General features: G+C 42.7%; 2 protein-coding genes across 4 annotated transcripts in view; both read left to right on the plus strand.

The window, feature by feature from the left end:
• Window positions 1-388: 388 nt before the first annotated feature.
• LOC110486456 (activating transcription factor 7-interacting protein 1) lies at window positions 389-12,492 on the plus strand. Its single transcript, XM_036941140.1, has 12 exons — window positions 389-622; window positions 840-1,708; window positions 1,915-2,111; window positions 2,355-2,483; window positions 2,598-2,672; window positions 2,798-2,868; window positions 3,152-3,297; window positions 3,424-4,236; window positions 4,358-4,474; window positions 4,597-4,710; window positions 4,794-4,861; window positions 10,779-12,492. The coding sequence occupies exons 2-12, from the start codon at window positions 847-849 to the stop codon at window positions 11,262-11,264; spliced, it is 3,078 nt and encodes a 1,025-aa protein (XP_036797035.1). The 5' UTR covers window positions 389-622; window positions 840-846; the 3' UTR covers window positions 11,265-12,492.
• Window positions 12,493-12,694: 202 nt separating this feature from the next.
• The window catches only part of LOC110485181 (glutamate receptor ionotropic, NMDA 2B), a 139,610-nt gene continuing 135,344 nt past the window's right edge, over window positions 12,695-16,960 (plus strand). For 2 of the 3 annotated variants that reach the window (XM_036941137.1, XM_036941139.1), the window contains exon 1: window positions 12,695-15,045. The gene's annotated coding sequence lies outside the window, so the exon portion shown is untranslated. The remainder of the gene's footprint in view (window positions 15,046-16,960) is intronic. The other variant, XM_036941138.1, reaches the window with a different exon arrangement.

The raw sequence follows: 16,960 nt of genomic DNA on the forward strand, positions 1-16,960 counted from the left end.
TTGGAGAAACTAGCAGCCTCTGTGAATGCTGCAAGGTGACATGAAAGGTCAAAAGTGGCAAGGGAGGAGCACCCTTCTCAAATAGAACAGTAATCTGGGCTTCATGCTGACAACAGCACTCGTGCTGAATGCTGCTAGTTGACATGAAAGGTCAAAAGCGGTGTGGGAGGAGAACCCTTCTCAAATGGAACAGTAGTCTGGGCTGCATGCTCATGCTGTCAACATAGCAGCATGGTGCATCGTTCAGAAACATATTTTGCATGAAACGTCATCATTTTCAAACTAGCTTTCATTGGGAAGGCAGATAGTGTTTATATATATGTATATATATATGTATGTATGCATGTGAATACAGAATCCTACTCATTACTTCACTTGCTTAACCCAATTATTATTTTTTTGAGCCACCGTTGGGCAGAGCAGGGCACCTGGCTCACGCCCAGGAGGCAGCCCCGTTCCAAAACAAATGCAATCGCTTTTCACCCGGTGCAAACACCTCCCACCAGGCCCTGAAACCCGTCACTGAATCAATCACCTGCTTGAGTTGCCTGGCAGGCTTTGCACTCTACCAATCAGAGTTGACAGGGTGTAAAGAGGAGGAGGAGCAGCTGCATGATTGTGGGTGTGTCCTATCTTGGACTTCAACAATAGTGTGTACGGGAAAGTCAGTGCTCCCGCTTCTATTTGAATTTAATACACTTCATTAATGAAGAGATTATTGAAAATGTTTGTTTTTAATTTGCATGAATCAAAGGCAAATGCAAATAAGTAGAGTAAAACAAAAACAGAATTGTCCATGATTGACATTCTTTTGCTCCTTCTTCTCCACCACCATTCAGGTCAAGCATGGATGTTGCTGTCGCAGAGGAACCCCCGAGGAAAATTTTCAGAGCAAAAAAGACTATGAAAGTCAGCGATCGACAGCAACTGGAATCCCTTCACACCACTCTCTCCTCTCCATGTTCTTTCCCATCCCCACCTCAGCCATCAATGGTAAATGGGAAGCACTGTGAAGCTGTGTCTATGGAAGTAGATAAAGAAATACATGGAACTACACATACCACCACTCATGCCCCTTCCTCCCTGACGGCCACATCCCTAACCACTGAGACCTCTGAGGAACCAACAGCCTCTGAATTACTGGTTTCTTCGTCACAGAACATACACTCTGATGTAAAAAAATTTCAGGAAGAAGGAGAGGGGGACAAGGAGTCTACATTTCCCAGCCTTGAGGTAGAAGACAAAATGAATGGACTGGGAAATGTGGATATAAATTCCAAGGAGGATGTTATTGTTTCCTCTCCTGTGAGTTCAGAGAAAGCAGTAGCAGTAAGAGAGCGTGAGGTTGATGGTATGGAAGTAGACCTGGTACCAGGTACCACTCCGTACACAGTGCCCATATTGAACCCTGCCGCCTCCCTCCTCCTGTCCTCCGACACGGCTGTAGAGTCTGTCTCTTCCCCTTCGCTCTCCCCGTCATACACGGCAGAGTCAGACCAGGAGGTCAGGCCAGGGTTCCTGGTGCTTAGTGAAGATGATGATGTCCAGGATGAGAGTGATGAAGAGGAGAAAGAGGAGGAACAGAGGGAAAGTGAAGGAAAGGTAGAAAAAGTTGAGGTTAACCTGGAGAAGCCAGAACAATTTGAAAGTGGTGCTCCAGTTGACTGTCCGTCCCCTTCATCACCAACGCCCCTTCAGATTGATGAAGGTAATTCTATAGTCTTTTCCAATCCCAACTGAAGCACCAAAGTGATTATGTCAAGTTTAGTTCATATGTTAGCTAGGTTGCAGGAATTGGTCATATTTCTGACTTCAACTGGCCTGTTGTCTAGCGGAGATAATTTTTTTCAAGATGTTAGTTTCGATAATAGCGGTGTTTTGATATAATAAAGTTTTGTGTTCTCTCTAAACAAGAAGAGGAGGGTGCTGCTCTACAGAAGAAACGATCCTTGTCTGGAGACTCGGAGGATGGAGGTCAAAAGCAGGGAGAAAGAGACTTGGAAGTGGTGGAGAGGCATAACAAGAGGCCCAGAGTAGACTGTGAAGAGCTGGAGGCTCATGTGGAGCTGAAGATCAGTGGGAGCGCAGAAAGGCAACACAAGCTAAAGAAGGTTGGTCCTCAATTGAGATGTTTTATTTAATTTTTTATTTAAAGAAACCATGTCTCAGTTCCCAAGTTGTAGTCATGTATCCTGAGTTGCATGGCATATTTATGACTATTTTATTTGATTGGCGCTACCTTCTCGTGTTATTTATTTAAAAAATCTCAGTTGGACTGGTTTTAAGGTTAAACAAATAAAATAACCTTCCATCTTTTTACCTCACTTGCCCATTAAAATCCCTGTCCTCTGTAGGTGGTGCAGCAGCTTGTTGAGGAGCAGTTGTGTTTTCTGCAGCTCACACTATTTGACAAGAGTCTTCAGGGGCTCAGAGACAGACTGGACAAAATAGAAAAACACCCGAGTGCACTCAAGAGCCTGCAGGTCAGTTGTCAGAAGATGAGAAATAAAACACAAACAGGGTAATCTAGGGATAAAGACATTGGAATGTATTGCCCATTAGACAAGCAAATCCATGTTCCACGTGTGTCCTTTCAGGCAAAGATTGGCCGACTTTCTAAGAAAGTTGGAACTGCCATCCAAGCCAGGGAGAATGCCAAGACACCTCCAGAGGTGAGTGAAAACGGAGGCAATTGATCTTTCAACGATGACTGTGATTTCAGAGGAAACTTGCTTTTTTGAAAGATTGATGGTACCATTGGAACTATATACAAAGTGCTTTTCCCTATATTCATCAGGTACCATTGCCACCTACCTCTACTTCTGCCACAGCAACCACCCAAGCAGGATCAGGAATTCTCGGCCTGAGGTAAGTCAATGATTTGAAGTGTAGCAGCGTGTCCCAATTAATCAGAGGAAAAAAACATTTCACCAGAGGGTAACCCAAAGAAATAGGTGCATTGACAACGAAGATTAAATTTGTCATTGAGTTATTTGGGATAAAAGCAATTGATTGGATGCACAGTGACGTCATACTGTATCTCTCAGCATCCACTTATGTTTGTGTTCACCATCATTCTCCACTGAGCAGCCTTTTGATCAGCTTCCTGAATCCTCTGCCTGTACTCATTTCCTCTCCTCCTTGTAAACAGAACAATGGGGAACAACATACCGGATCCAAAGCGTAATGATCAGAGCAGTCAAACCCCTACTCCTGTACGTACTGATCAGGGCTGTCAAACCCCTACTCCTGTACGTACTGATCAGGGCTGTCAAACCCCTAGTCCTGTACCCACCGGTGAGCAGGAGGGAGTTTTCTCTTCATCTTAATCTGTGTGTTTTCTTTAACCAACTAATAATATCATTGTATACAGTCTCTTCCTTTAACATTTTTTTTCTTCTCAATTTCTTTCTCCTCCACAAGCCCCCTTGCTACCTTCCCCCTCTTCCACAGCCTCAGCCGGATCTCAACCCACATCCCAAACCTTGATGCTGAGCACCTGTGTTACCCCAGCACCCGGCCCGTCCGCCTTCCCTCTCCAGTCATTCCTCATACAGCTGCCTGGTGGAGGGACAGCCATCCTTACCAACCCAACCAACTCTCAGCTAATCCCAGTGTGCGCACTTCCCGCCATGACGAGTTCCACCGTGACACCGACCACTGCCTTCCTCCTACAGAGGACTACTCCCTACACTCCTGCTGCTCCCAAGCCGCCCTCTGCTTCTGCCCTCTTATCTCATTTCGCTGCCACACCCACAACCACGACTACACCCACTGACTCACCAGCTGCCACAACGTCCCACATAACCACACCCATAACCATGCCCAGGGCCACAACCATAACCACAACAACACCCTGGGCCATACCTATGGCCACACATGCAACCACACCCAGGGCCACAACCATAACCACACCCAGGGCCACAACCATAACCACACCCAGGGCCACAACCATAACCACACCCAGGGCCACAACCATAACCACACTCTGTGCCACACCCAATATCTCCCACCCTGGAGCCACTGGGACAGTCGGCAGGCCCAGCTCCAGTGTGTCTGTCTCCGTCTGTGAGTCCATTCGGCTTGTGTCTGTGGCGAACTCCACTTCATCCTTACCAAGATTCTCAATGCCAGCCACCACAGGCACTCAACCCTCTGTGCGACCAGCTGCCTCTGTGCATCCAGATGCCCCAGCACAACTAGCTGCCCCTGTACCACAGGTGCCTGCGAAAACAGGTTAGCTTACACCTCAGAAGTTTGGTTTCTTATCTTGGAAGAGTAAATGTAAATAGTTTGTTTTGCCCAGATTCTCAGTGTCATTCTGAGAAGCTGTGTTTTCCTACACTCTCCTATGTAGGTAGTGAATCTACAAATACTCCTTCAGACTCCACACAGGCATCTCACCCTGCCAAATCAGAAACATTCATAGACCTGACAGAGGAGGAGGAGGAGGAGGATGATGATGATGTTCTAGGTAAGATTGATATTCCTTTCCCTCCCTCTTCCTTTTGGTGAGCAGTATTTTATGATATTATAGAGGCCAGAAGTGCAGTGAGTTGTACATCTCCTGAAGTTGTCCCCATGTGTTGTGTGCAGTTACTGGAGTACTGAAGGCTCCGATGGCTTTGAAGGCCTCACCCTCGCCTTCAACAGCGGGTCAGCGAACAACAGCCACACAGCAAACCTCCACTTCAGTCGGCACACAGGCCGGTAGGTGGTGTCTTATGCCAACACTGTCTGTGGTTATGTTGACAGAATACCCAGATTGTTTTTCTCTTTATTTATTGTTTCAGTGAGGTCATCTCTTGGTCAGATGTCAGGTGTTGGGTCTCCGCATGCTGTTTATCATCGCCCCCTGCAGGTGAGACTACCAAATATTTGAAAGCCGAGCAACCGTCTTTCAATGCATGGGCTGCGTTTTAAACTTAGAAAAGACACACCCTCCTCCACTTACCCTTGCTTTATGCAATTGGGGGAATCCCCGCGGCCATATTTGTTGTCGGTCCAAATGATTAGCCAAGCAAGAGAAGTTGGCAACGGAAGCCCCTCAGCCCTCGTTTTTGATCGCGTTTGCAAGTGTACAATTTAAGAGGTCGACCGATTAATTGGAATGGCTGATTTTAATTAGGGACAATTTCAAGTTTTCGTAACAATCGATAATCAGCATTTTTAGACCAATTATGGCTGATAACATTGCACTCCACGAGGAGACTGCGTGGCAGGCTGACTACCTGTTATGCGAGTGCAGCAAAGAGCCAAGGTAAGGTGCTAGCTAGCATTAAACTTCTCTTATAAAAATCAATCTTAACATAATCACTAGTTAACTACACATGGTTGAGGATATTATTAGGTTAACTAGCTTGTCCTGCGTTGCATATAATCGATGCGGTGCCTGTTAATTTATCATTGAATCACAGCCTACTTCGCCAAACGGGTGATTTAACAAGCGCATTCGTGAAAAAAGCACTGTCATTGCACCAATGTGTACCTAACCATAAACATCAACACCTTTCTTAAAATCAATACACAAGTATATATCTTTAAACCTGCATATTTAGTTAATATTGCCTCCTAACATGAATTTCTTTTATCTAGGGAAATTGTGTAACTTCTCTTGCGTTCTGTGCAACAGAGTCCGGGTATATGCAGCAGTTTGGGCCGCCTGGCTCATTGCGAACTGTGTGAAGACCATTTCTTCCTAACAAAGACCGTAATTCATTTGCCAGAATTGTACATAATTATGACATAACATTGAAGGTTGTGCAATGTAACAGAAATATTTGGACTTAGGGATGCCACCTGTTAGATCAAATATGGAACGGTTCCGTGTTTATCTAAAATAATAAACGTTTTGTTTTCGAAATGATAATTTCCGGATTTGACCATATTAATGACCTAAGGCTCGTATTTCTGTGTATTATAATTAAGTCTATGATTTGATAGAGCAGTCTGACTGAGTGGTGGTAGGCAGCAGCAGGCTCGTAAGCATTCATTCAAACGGCACTTTCCTGCATTTGCCAGCAGCTCTTCGCTGTGCTTCAAGCATTACGCTGTGTATGACTTCAAGCCTATCAACTCCCGAAATTAGGCTGGCAATACTAAAGTACCTATTAGAACATCCAATAGTCAAAGGTATATGAAATACAAACGGTATAGAGAGAAATAGTCCTATAATAACTACAGCCTAAAACTTCTTACCCAGGAATATTGAAGACTCATGTTAAAGGGAACCACCAGCTTTCATATGTTCTCATGTTCTGAGCAAGGAACTTAAATGTTAGCTTTTTTACATGGCACATATTGCACTTTTACTTTCTTCTCCAACACTTTGTTTTTGCATTATTTAAACCAAATTGAATATGTTTCATTATTTATTTGAGACTAAATTGATTTTATTGATGTGTTAAGTTAAAATAAGTGTTCATTCAGTACTGTTGTAATTGTCATTTATTATATATATATATATATATATATATATATATATATATATATATATATATATATGTATGTATGTATGTATGTATGTATGTATGTATGTATGTATGTATGTATGTATGTATGTATGTATGTATGTATGTATGTATGTATGTATGTATGTATGTATGTATGTATGTATGTATGTATGTATGTATGTATGTATGTATGTATGTATGTATGTATGTATGTATGTATGTATGTATATATATATGTATATATATGTATATATATGTATATATATGTATATATATATATATATATATATGTATATATATGTATATATATATATGTGTGTGGGGCAAAAAAGTATTTAGTCAGCCACCAATTGTGCAAGTTATCCTACTTAAAAAGATGAGGCCGGTAATTTTCATCATAGGTACACTTCAACTATGACAGACAAAATGAGAAAAAAAAATCCAGAAAATCACATTGTTAGATTTTGAAAGATTTTTTTGCAAATTATGGTGGAAAATAAGTATTTGGTCACCTACAAACAAGCAAGATTTCTGGCTCTCACAGACCTGTAACTTCTTCTTTAAGAGGCTCCTCTGTCCTCCACTTGTTACCTGTATTAATGGCACCTGTTTGAACTTGTTCAGTATAAAAGACACCTGTTCACAACCTCAAACAGTCACACTCCAAACTCCACTATGGCCAAGACCAAAGAGCTGTCAAAGGACACAAAAAACAAAATTGTAGACCTGCACCAGGCTGGGAAGACTGAATCTGCAATAGGTAAGCAGCTTGGTTTGAAGAAATCAACTGTGGGAGCAATTATTAGGAAATGGAAGACATACAAGACCACTGATAATCTCCCTCGATCTGGGGCTCCACGCAAGATCTCACCCCGTGGGATCAAAATGATCACAAGAACGGTGAGCAAAAATCCCAGAACCACACGGGGGGGACCTAGTGAATGACCTGCAGAGAGCTGGGACCAAAGTAACAAAGCCTACCATCAGTAACACACTACGCCGCCAGGGACTCAAATCCTGCAGTGCCAGACGTGTCCCCCTGCTTAAGCCAGTACATGTCCAGGCCCGTCTGAAGTTTGCTAGAGAGCATTTGGATGATCCAGAAGAAGATTGGGAGGATGTCATATGGTCAGATGAAACCAAAATAGAACTTTTTGGTAAAAACTCAACTCGTCGTGTTTGGAGGACAAAGAACGTTGAGTTGCATCCAAAGAGCACCATACCTACTGTGAAGCATGGGGGTGGAAACATCATGCTTTGGGGCTGTTTTTCTGCAAAGGGACCAGGACTACTGATCCGTGTAAAGGAAAGAATGAATGGGGCCATGTATCGTGAGATTTTGAGGGAAAACCTTCCATCAGCAAGGGCATTGAAGATGAAACGTGGCTGGGTCTTTCAGCATGAAAATGATCCCAAACACACTGCCCGGGCAACGAAGTGGTGGCTTCGTAAGAAGCATTTCAAGGTCCTGGAGTGGCCTAGCCAGTCTCCAGATCTCAACCCCATAGAAAATCTTTGGAGGGAATTGAAAGTCCGTGTTGCCCAGCAACAGCCCCAAAACATCACTGCTCTAGAGAAGATCTGCATTGAGGAATGGGCCAAAATACCAGCAACAGTGTGTGAAGACTTACAGAAAACATTTGACATCTGTCATTGCCAACAAAGGGTATATAACAAGTATTGAGAAACTTTTGTTATTGACCAAATACTTATTTTCCACCATAATTTGCAAATAAATTAATAGAAAATCCTACAATGTGATTTTCTGGATTTTTTTCCCCCTCATGTCTGTCATAGTTGAAGTGTACCTATGATGAAAATTACAGGCCTCTCATCTTTTTAAGTGGGAGAACTTGCACAATTGGAGGCTGACTAAATACTTTTTTGCCCCACTGTGTGTGTGTGTGTGTGTGTGTATATATATATATATATATATCACATCACATACATTTTTTTTTTATATACTGCACAAAAAAATAAAGGGAACACTTAAACAACACAATGTAACTCCAAGTCAATCACACTTATGTGGAATCAAACCGTCCACTTAGGAAGCAACACTGATTGACAATAAATTTCACATGCTGTTGTGCAAATGGAATATACAACAGGTGGAAATTATAGGCAATTAGCAAGACACCCCCAATAAAGGAGTGGTTCTGCAGGTGGGGACCACAGACCACTTCTCAGTTCCTATGCTTCCTGGCTGATGTTTTGGTCACTTTTGAATGCTGGCGGTGCTTTCACTCTAGTGGTAGCATAAGACAGAGTCTACAACCCACACAAGTGGCTCAGGTAGTGCAGCTCATCCAGGATGGAACATCAATGCGAGCTGTGGCAAGAAGGTTTGCTGTGTCTGTCAGCGTAGTGTCCAGAGCATGGAGGCGCTACCAGGAGACAGGAAAGTAAATCAGGAGACGTGGAGGAGGCCGTAGGAGGGCAACAACCCAGCAGCAGGACCGCTACCTCCGCCTTTGTGCAAGGAGGAGCACAGCCAGAGCCCTGCAAAATGACCTCCAGCAGGCCACAAATGTGCATGTGTCTGCTCAAACGGTCAGAAACAGACTCCATGAGGGTGGTATGAGGGCCCGACGTCCACAGGTGGGGGTTGTGCTTACAGCCCAACACCGTGCAGGACGTTTGGCATTTGCCAGAGAACAGCAAGATTGGCAAATTGGCCACTGGTGCCCTGTGCTCTACACAGATGAAAGCAGGTTCACACTGAGCACATGTGACAGACGTGACAGTCTGGAGACGCCGTGGAGAACGTTCTGCTGCCTGCAACATCCTCCAGCATGACCGGTTTGGCGGTGGGTCAGTCATGGTGTGGGGTGGAATTTCTTTGGGGGGCCGCACAGCCCTCCATGTGCTCGCCAGAGGTAGCCTGACTGCCATTAGGTACCGAGATGAGATCCTCAGACCCCTTGTGAGACCATATGCTGGTGCGGTTGGTCCTGGGTTCCTCCTAATACAAGACAATGCTAGACCTCATGTGGCTGGAGTGTGTCAGCAGTTCCTGCAAGAAGAAGGCATTGATGCTATGGACTGTCCCGCCCGTTCCCCAGACCTGAATCCAATTGAGCACATCTGGGACATCATGTCTTGCTCCATCCACCAACGCCACGTTGCACCACAGACTGTCCAGGAGTTGGCGGATGCTTTAGTCCAGGTCTGGGAGGAGATCCCTCAGGAGACCATCCGCCACCTCATCAGGAGCATGCCCAGGCGTTGTAGGGAGGTCATACAGGCACGTGGAGGCCACACACCCTACTGAGCCTCACTTTGACTTGTTTTAAGGACATTACATCAAAGTTGGATCAGCCTGTAGTGTGGTTTTCCACTTTAATTTTGAGTGTGACTCCAAATCCAGACCTCCATGGGTTGATACATTTGATTTCCATTGATCATTTTTGTGTGATTTTGTTGTCAGCACATTCAACTATGTTAAGAAAAAGTATTTAATAAGAATATTTCATTCATTCAGATCTAGGATGTGTTATTTTAGTGTTCCCTTTATTTTTTTAAGCAGTGTATAAATCGGTATCTGCTTCTTTTTTTTTATCCTCCAATAATCGGTATTGCCGTTGAAAAATCATAGTCGGTCAACCTCTCGTACAATTATGTTCACTCCGGGGCCTGAAACGCCCCATAATTAAATTCACGTTGATTGTACATCCACTAAGAAAAGTCAGCCTAACCTTAAACTACATTAATATGGAGTAGTCAACGAATGTAAATAAGTTAGAAATGTTGCTACTAATGCACATGACGGCTCAAACACTTATCATAAAAGTAATAATGTTTTTGTTTGGTTAGCTTTTGGAAACAATAGTTTGCGCACAACTTTCCCTGACATCACACATCGAAAATTACAATGTATTAGTATCTGATATAGTAGGATGGCTAACATTCGATGTCTGCGGGGATGTTGTCTTCTAGCCAAGATTATGAAATGCAATCATAATTGACTGTAGCGCATATAAGGCACACACAACAGCTATCAGTGGTTCCATGATGACTGAAAACAACCATGAAATGAACAAGTGACACATTTCCGGGCAAGAGCGGTCCATTTAAAATACATTTCTTCTTCCGTCGCCCCTTGCCCTGCAAGTGTCAACTCGTCAGATGTCATCAGAAGTGTCCATTTAATTTGAGGGCTGAGGGGAGAGGGTGTGTCTTTTAAGTGTTTGGAATGCAGCCATGGAATACTGCATGTTCCAGAATGTTTTCCAATTGGAAGAAAATGTACATATTGGCCTATAATCAACCAAAGAGAGTCAACATAGAATATGGATGTGAAAGTTGATCAAATTCATCTTTCAGGGCTCCCCATCTGAAAGTGTTGCCTCCGCAACAACCACTTCTTCATCTTCCATACCATGCCCCCAGCCCTCTCCCCTTCCCCCCTTGCCTGTCCCACCTCAAACTATCAGCCTGCCCCTCGAAGCGGCCAGCACCAGCCCTCCACAGCAGCCTCTGCTCAAAATAACCCGCGTTCCGAGCCAGAATGACGGCATCGTGCTCTCCTGGTCTGTGACTGAGGTAGACAGGAGCTGTGCTGCCGTGGACAGCTACCACCTATACGCCTACCACCAGGACCACTCTGGCCCCAGCACACACCCCCTACTCTGGAAGAAGATCGGGGAGGTGAAGGCCTTGGCTTTGCCCATGGCCTGTACACTCACACAGTTTGTCTCTGGTTCCAAGTACTACTTTGCAGTCCGTGCCAGGGACGTGTTTGGCCGCTTTGGACCTTTCTGTGAGCCTCAGTGCACTGACGTCTTAACGTCCCCGAAAACTCCAATTTAACCAAATGTTAAGATTTAAGTTAATTTGTTGTGTCAAGTCAAAACGAGGAGGAATATTGATTCTGTAGATTTTTTCTTTTTTTCTTCTGGTAACCAAGGTAGCCAAAGTGAAAAGTTCAGTAAAGCTTCTGGCAAATCTAATTGCTCTATTTTCAAATGAATGTGTGTTGGTATTTTTTTATCAGAATTTTGCACTCAAATCATATTTGAGCCCAGGTGTTTACAAGAGTGACTTATCATTGGAATGTTACTGGAAAATGTTGTTGCCCATCCTGGTGAAATGGGTTGGCCCCATGTGATCACTGTCTGCCTGCCGTGTGTTTGACCACATGGGTGCAGCATTGTACCAAAATGGTGTCTTTGACACAGGACGAGAGGATTTGAAAATCAAACCTGAAATGAGACATGAACCTGCCAAAGCCTATGTGACCTCTCTTTTCCTCCTGCTCAGTTCCTGCCACTGGGGGACATGTTCTACAGTTAAATGATACATGATCTAGGGCCTCCTGTGTATGTGTGCACATCCTGTGCCATTTTTTTTCTATGGATGGAATTTAATGTTTTTTTGAACCTTTTTGTAATTTGGCTTGAACAGAACTAGTCATGTTTTCATATTGCAAACAAATAACTTCAAAAAGTAGGCTACCTGCGTGTGTTCGTCTAGTCCAAAATTATTCCAGCATCCTAACATTTGATGAGTAGATGAATGGGAAGAGACATCCGTTACGAAACACCAAAAATTGTAATGACATTCTGTGATTTTCATTAGGTCTACACTCTTGTAGCCTGAATTAATTGATGCGTCTTTGACAAAAGGACCTGTTTTGTAGAACGAAAAGTTGGGACGCCTGAAAAGGGGCTGAGAGATGGGACTGTCCCGGGATGACAAGTGCAACCACGTGGATATATATATATATATTAAACCATGACCGGCGGGGGTGTTCGTTTTATTTTAATATTTACCTCTGTCGTACTACAAATAGCATTTTAAAGAAATATTATAATTGTTCAATTAGTATTATTTAGAGACCCCGCATTTAGGGGGACTCCTGTCTCAATTCAGGGGTCCCCCTGGACCCAATGTAATTCACACACTGTCTGCTGATCGCCTTAATGGCTGGTTACAAACATGTAAATAAATGCATTGGACTTGACAACAGATTGACCGAAAGGTTAAGTACCAAGAAATATTCAGACTTGTAATTGTTCATTAAAATGTTTAGAAACTATACTGGTATATTGATACTTGACTCTAGGGGGAGCTAGTCCCTTATCAGTTTTATTCACACTAACACTGGTTCCTAGACATTTATTGGAAAGGCACCCCCTCCTCTCTCAATGCATACTAATTCTGCGAGAGGACCCTCCTACCTCCCCTCCCAGATTTCTCAGGGATAGGCGGGAGGGGACAGAGCATTTTCAGTTCAGTAAGGCAGGCAATGCTTGTCTTATAGCCCCATGTCTTTTTCAGTAAGCAATATTGATGAGCCACTGCAACATGTCTAACCTGTGTGAGTGGTATGTACTAGACCAGAGCTAGAGGAAAATAACATGTTTTCATCTGGATGGGGAGGCTTGTTTTGTTGAAAGAAGAAAGAAGATGAGCTGGGAGGGGGAATAACTGGCAACTGCCATTCCCCCCTTCCACATAGAGACAAGAAAAAACGGAGGCTACTGGAGTATTTGTTTTTTTCTTTCGTTCTTTGTTCTTCTTCTTCCTCATCGCCTTGCTTGGAGGTGCTTTATCTTTTCATTTGCTTGCTCTCTCCGTCCTCTGCCTCCTCATCTATTTCTCCATTTACCTGGTCTACAATTTATTTTATTTATGAACGAGAAAAGGAAGGAAAGATTTTTTCTTTTTTAAATTCCTTATTCATTCTCCCTTCCCTTACCATTCCTATGACTCCCAATCTTTCCCCCGTTACCCACGCTCCTCCTCCCCCCATTTCTCCACTCACTGTCCACCCCATAACTTTGACTAGTTTTTGAATCCATCAGTGTTTCAATTATCCAGATTTTTCCACCAGAAAAGACTGGTTGATGACACTATTTTACCTTTTTCATGTTTTTACCTTTCCTATTTTGTACCTATTTTCTTCTCCCACAATCCTTTGCATCTCTATTTTGGGGATTCTTATTTATATTTATAGGTAGGTAGGTCTCTTAGTGTTTAGTGTCCGTCTCAATCTGTTTGTGTGTGCATTTTTGTGTGTGTTACGCATCCACATAACACACACACACACACGCACGTTAATCCACAGTATGGCTTGGTAGAGGAATGGTTCTTTCATCAAATCATTCAGCTGGTACTTGTTTTCATGACATGCCATCCTATGCTCTTTTTCTCCATCCCGATCATCACCTTTTTGCTTTTGACCCCCATCAAAACCACAGTGATACATCCTACAACGCCTTCCTCTCTTCTCAGAGGAGCACATTTTCTCTCACTGTATTGCACAACAGTCTCTTCTCCCATTAAATGTGTAACTGCCTCCGTTTCCTTATATTGAATCATTTTACTCACACACAAGAGGAGACTAATGCAAGGTCCCAAGGCGAACTCCATATCTAGCAAAAAAAGGAATAAACCAATATATTATACTCTTCCCATCTCATCCTGTACCTCTTATGAAACCATAAGACTGCTGTCTGATGACTGTCAAACATAATCTGTAGCTCGGCACTTAATACTCACTCATTTCTCATTCTACTGGTCTGTCACCTGTGTATGCATCTCTCTCTACCCCCCCACCCCCTCGCCTCTCACTCCCTCTGACACACAAGCACTCCAAGATAATGGACTAAAACCTTTGCTGCAATTCTTTACCTTTCAGAGGATCTTTTTTTTCATGCTTTTCTCATCTGTCGCTCTCATTTTAAGCGGCGTTCATCTCTATCCCATCGTTGTTTTCCACCTACACCCCCACACTTAATGATCCAGTCATTTCTTTATTTGTTGCTCCATCTTTTTCATTTGCCATCAGAAAATGATTCACATCCCAGAGGGTCATTTAGTATTTCTGATATAATTTGAAAGTTATGTTTACTTAAATGGGGAATCATTTTTGTAAGTTATTACTGGGACTACTGTGATATATTTTAAGGGGCAGGTAATTTAGTGTAGTTATTTTTGGAACAATGTTTAGCAATAGGAGGAGAAAACTGTTGAAGGCAGGGTGGTGAAAAGGTTGTAGGGAATTGGGTTTATTGCGACCTAACAAAAATCTGACTTTTTGGTGTGAGAGAGGGAATGCGAGCGGGAAAGAGGGAGTGAGAGAGGGAAAGAGAGTGAGAGAGGGAAAGAGAGAGTGTAATAAACACAGCAATAGACATATACATAGATAAGTAGAGAAAACCACAATTCATTCTCTCTCCACCTCTTTATATTTCCTTTTGTTCTTGATGGAGAATGTTATGATTCTCCTCTACGTTATATGAAGATATTGGGGAATGAGAAATGTTTAAAATATTCTTCACAATGATAAATGCATTCTGGATGTAGCTGTTTTCCTGAGGAATTACTCTGTCTCGGATTGGACTCCAAATGAAAGCCTCTAATTAACTCTTAATTGAAATTCAGGACTTTTTGGTGGTTTTTCCAAATGGACTTAAGCTGATTTTAATACTTTTTTTTCTACTCATGAATTTTAATGGGATTTTACTATCAAGGATTAAGGACTCAGCATCTTTTATCTTCTAGTGATATATTTGTGATTGTTACAATTTCTCCTATCTACAAACACAATTACATTTAGAATCACTCCGTATTAAGGGTTAATTAGGTGAGTACAGTGTCTCTCTTACACACAAACTCTCTCTATGGCTCTTCATTTTCTTGTCATTGATTCAATGGTATGTGTGCACACATTTTGTCGTTCAATGTGGCTGTTAACATACATATTCCTAGTCTTTCATACATAGCATTGCACCACAGTGTGTCGGTGTGTGTGATAGAGAGAGGTGGATATTGATCGAGTTGAATGGTGGATTATCGAAGATCAGTCATTTCCCCTAAATTCTACCATATCTATAGATGTTTTCCTTGGGCCTTTAATACCTTGTTTGAGGTCTTATAGATGTTAGTCTGTCCATAAAATCAAAAACTCTGATCTCATCACAGTCTTTCTATACATTTAGGCTACGTAATCTGTTTCTGGGTCGTTCCACCAATAGTGCCCTTTGAGTCCCTTTGATACCTTCAATTGTGCACCTATATTGCATTTTAAAAGCCTGTTGTATTAAATGAAGTTCCCTTTAATATAGACCAGATGGACAATTCTATATCTGTTCAATTCAATACTTTCCCCCACATTTTTCACCGTCATTGTAAAACCGTAGTTAATTTGTTGCTTTGACAGTCATTTCTGAAGATGATTATTTCTCATGATTAATGTTTCCAATTTCCCTAATTTTAAAGTCAACCTGTTACGTGAACCCAAAAGGCGCTTTATTGGTGTAATGACCCATCTCCATACCTCATAAACAAGCTCCTATTGCTTTGCCTGTATCTGTACTCTTTAAACCTTTCCACCCACTCTCCAATGCAGTTCTAGACAGTTCGGTTAATGTACAGTGTGTGTGTGTCACTGTAAGAGAGTAGAAGGAGAGTGAGTGAGTCCATTGCCCTTTCCGCCTACCTCTCCCTGCAGCTTATCTGGTGAATACATCATTTTTTCAAAGGAAAACGTGTCGCAACGTACAGTATTATGCACTTTGTTGTCTGTTTCCGCTTTGAGTTGAGAGCCTCAGCTCCGTGTGTCTGCTGCAACACACCCGCCTGTCTATCCATCATATGTCCTGTGTGTTTGACCCCTTTTCTCTAATTCACTTTCCTATCATTTGGCTGACAGGGTTTGGATTTATACTGTGTGCTGAGAATTGGTCAAGGTTACAGCTCCATACGCGTCAAATCCACCCGGGACTTGGTCTTGCAATGCTTGTCATTATCCATGGTGCGCTCTATTTTGACCCTACATGTGACTAAGAGTCTACCTGCAGATTGGCCCTTAAGCCCATGTAGTCTGTCATACCTGTCAGTAACATTGCAATGAGGCTAGATGGTTGGCCAATGTGTAACTATGGGCTCAACCACAAGGTTCGAGTGGGTCTCCTAAAAGGAAAAAACAACAACAACAATGGGTAGAAAGTTGAATTATCATTAAACTGAGAATTTAATACAATGGTTTTTACTAGTGTTACAGTATACAGTGGGGAGAACAAATATTTTGTTACACTGCCAATTTTGCAGGTTTTCCTACTTACAAAGCATGTAGAGGTGTGTAATTTTTATCATAGGTACACTTCAACTGTGAGAGACGGAATCTAAAACAAAAATCCAGAAAATCACATTGGTATGATTTTAAAGTAATTAATTAGCATTTTATTGCATGACAAGTATTTGATCACCTACCAACCAATAAGAATTCCGGCTCTCACAGACCTGTTAGTTTTTCTTTAAGAAGCCCTCCGTAAGAAGCATCTCAAGGTCCTGGAGTGGCCTAGCCAGTCTCCAGACCTGAACCCAATAGAAGATCTTTGGAGGGAGCTGAAAGTCTGTATTGCCCAGTGACAGCCCCGAAACCTGAAGGATCTGGAGAAGGTCTGTATGGAGGAGTGGGCCAAAATCCCTGCTGCAGTGTGTGCAAACCTGGTCAAGAACTACAGGAAACATATGATCTCTGTAGGTTTCTGTACCAA

The sequence above is a fragment of the Oncorhynchus mykiss genome, chromosome 13, assembly GCF_013265735.2.
Source record: "Oncorhynchus mykiss isolate Arlee chromosome 13, USDA_OmykA_1.1, whole genome shotgun sequence".
NCBI classification, from domain to species: Eukaryota; Metazoa; Chordata; class Actinopteri; order Salmoniformes; family Salmonidae; genus Oncorhynchus; species Oncorhynchus mykiss.

Bases quoted from the DNA above. Each gene is read 5' to 3' on its own strand.
- LOC110486456 (XM_036941140.1), top strand. From the start codon at position 847: ATGGATGTTGCTGTCGCAGAGGAACCCCCGAGGAAAATTTTCAGAGCA. The intron at 1,709-1,914 runs GTAATTCTATAG...TCTCTAAACAAG, and splicing joins GCCCCTTCAGATTGATGAAG to AAGAGGAGGGTGCTGCTCTA. The intron at 3,298-3,423 runs GTGAGCAGGAGG...CTCCTCCACAAG, and splicing joins CCCTAGTCCTGTACCCACCG to CCCCCTTGCTACCTTCCCCC.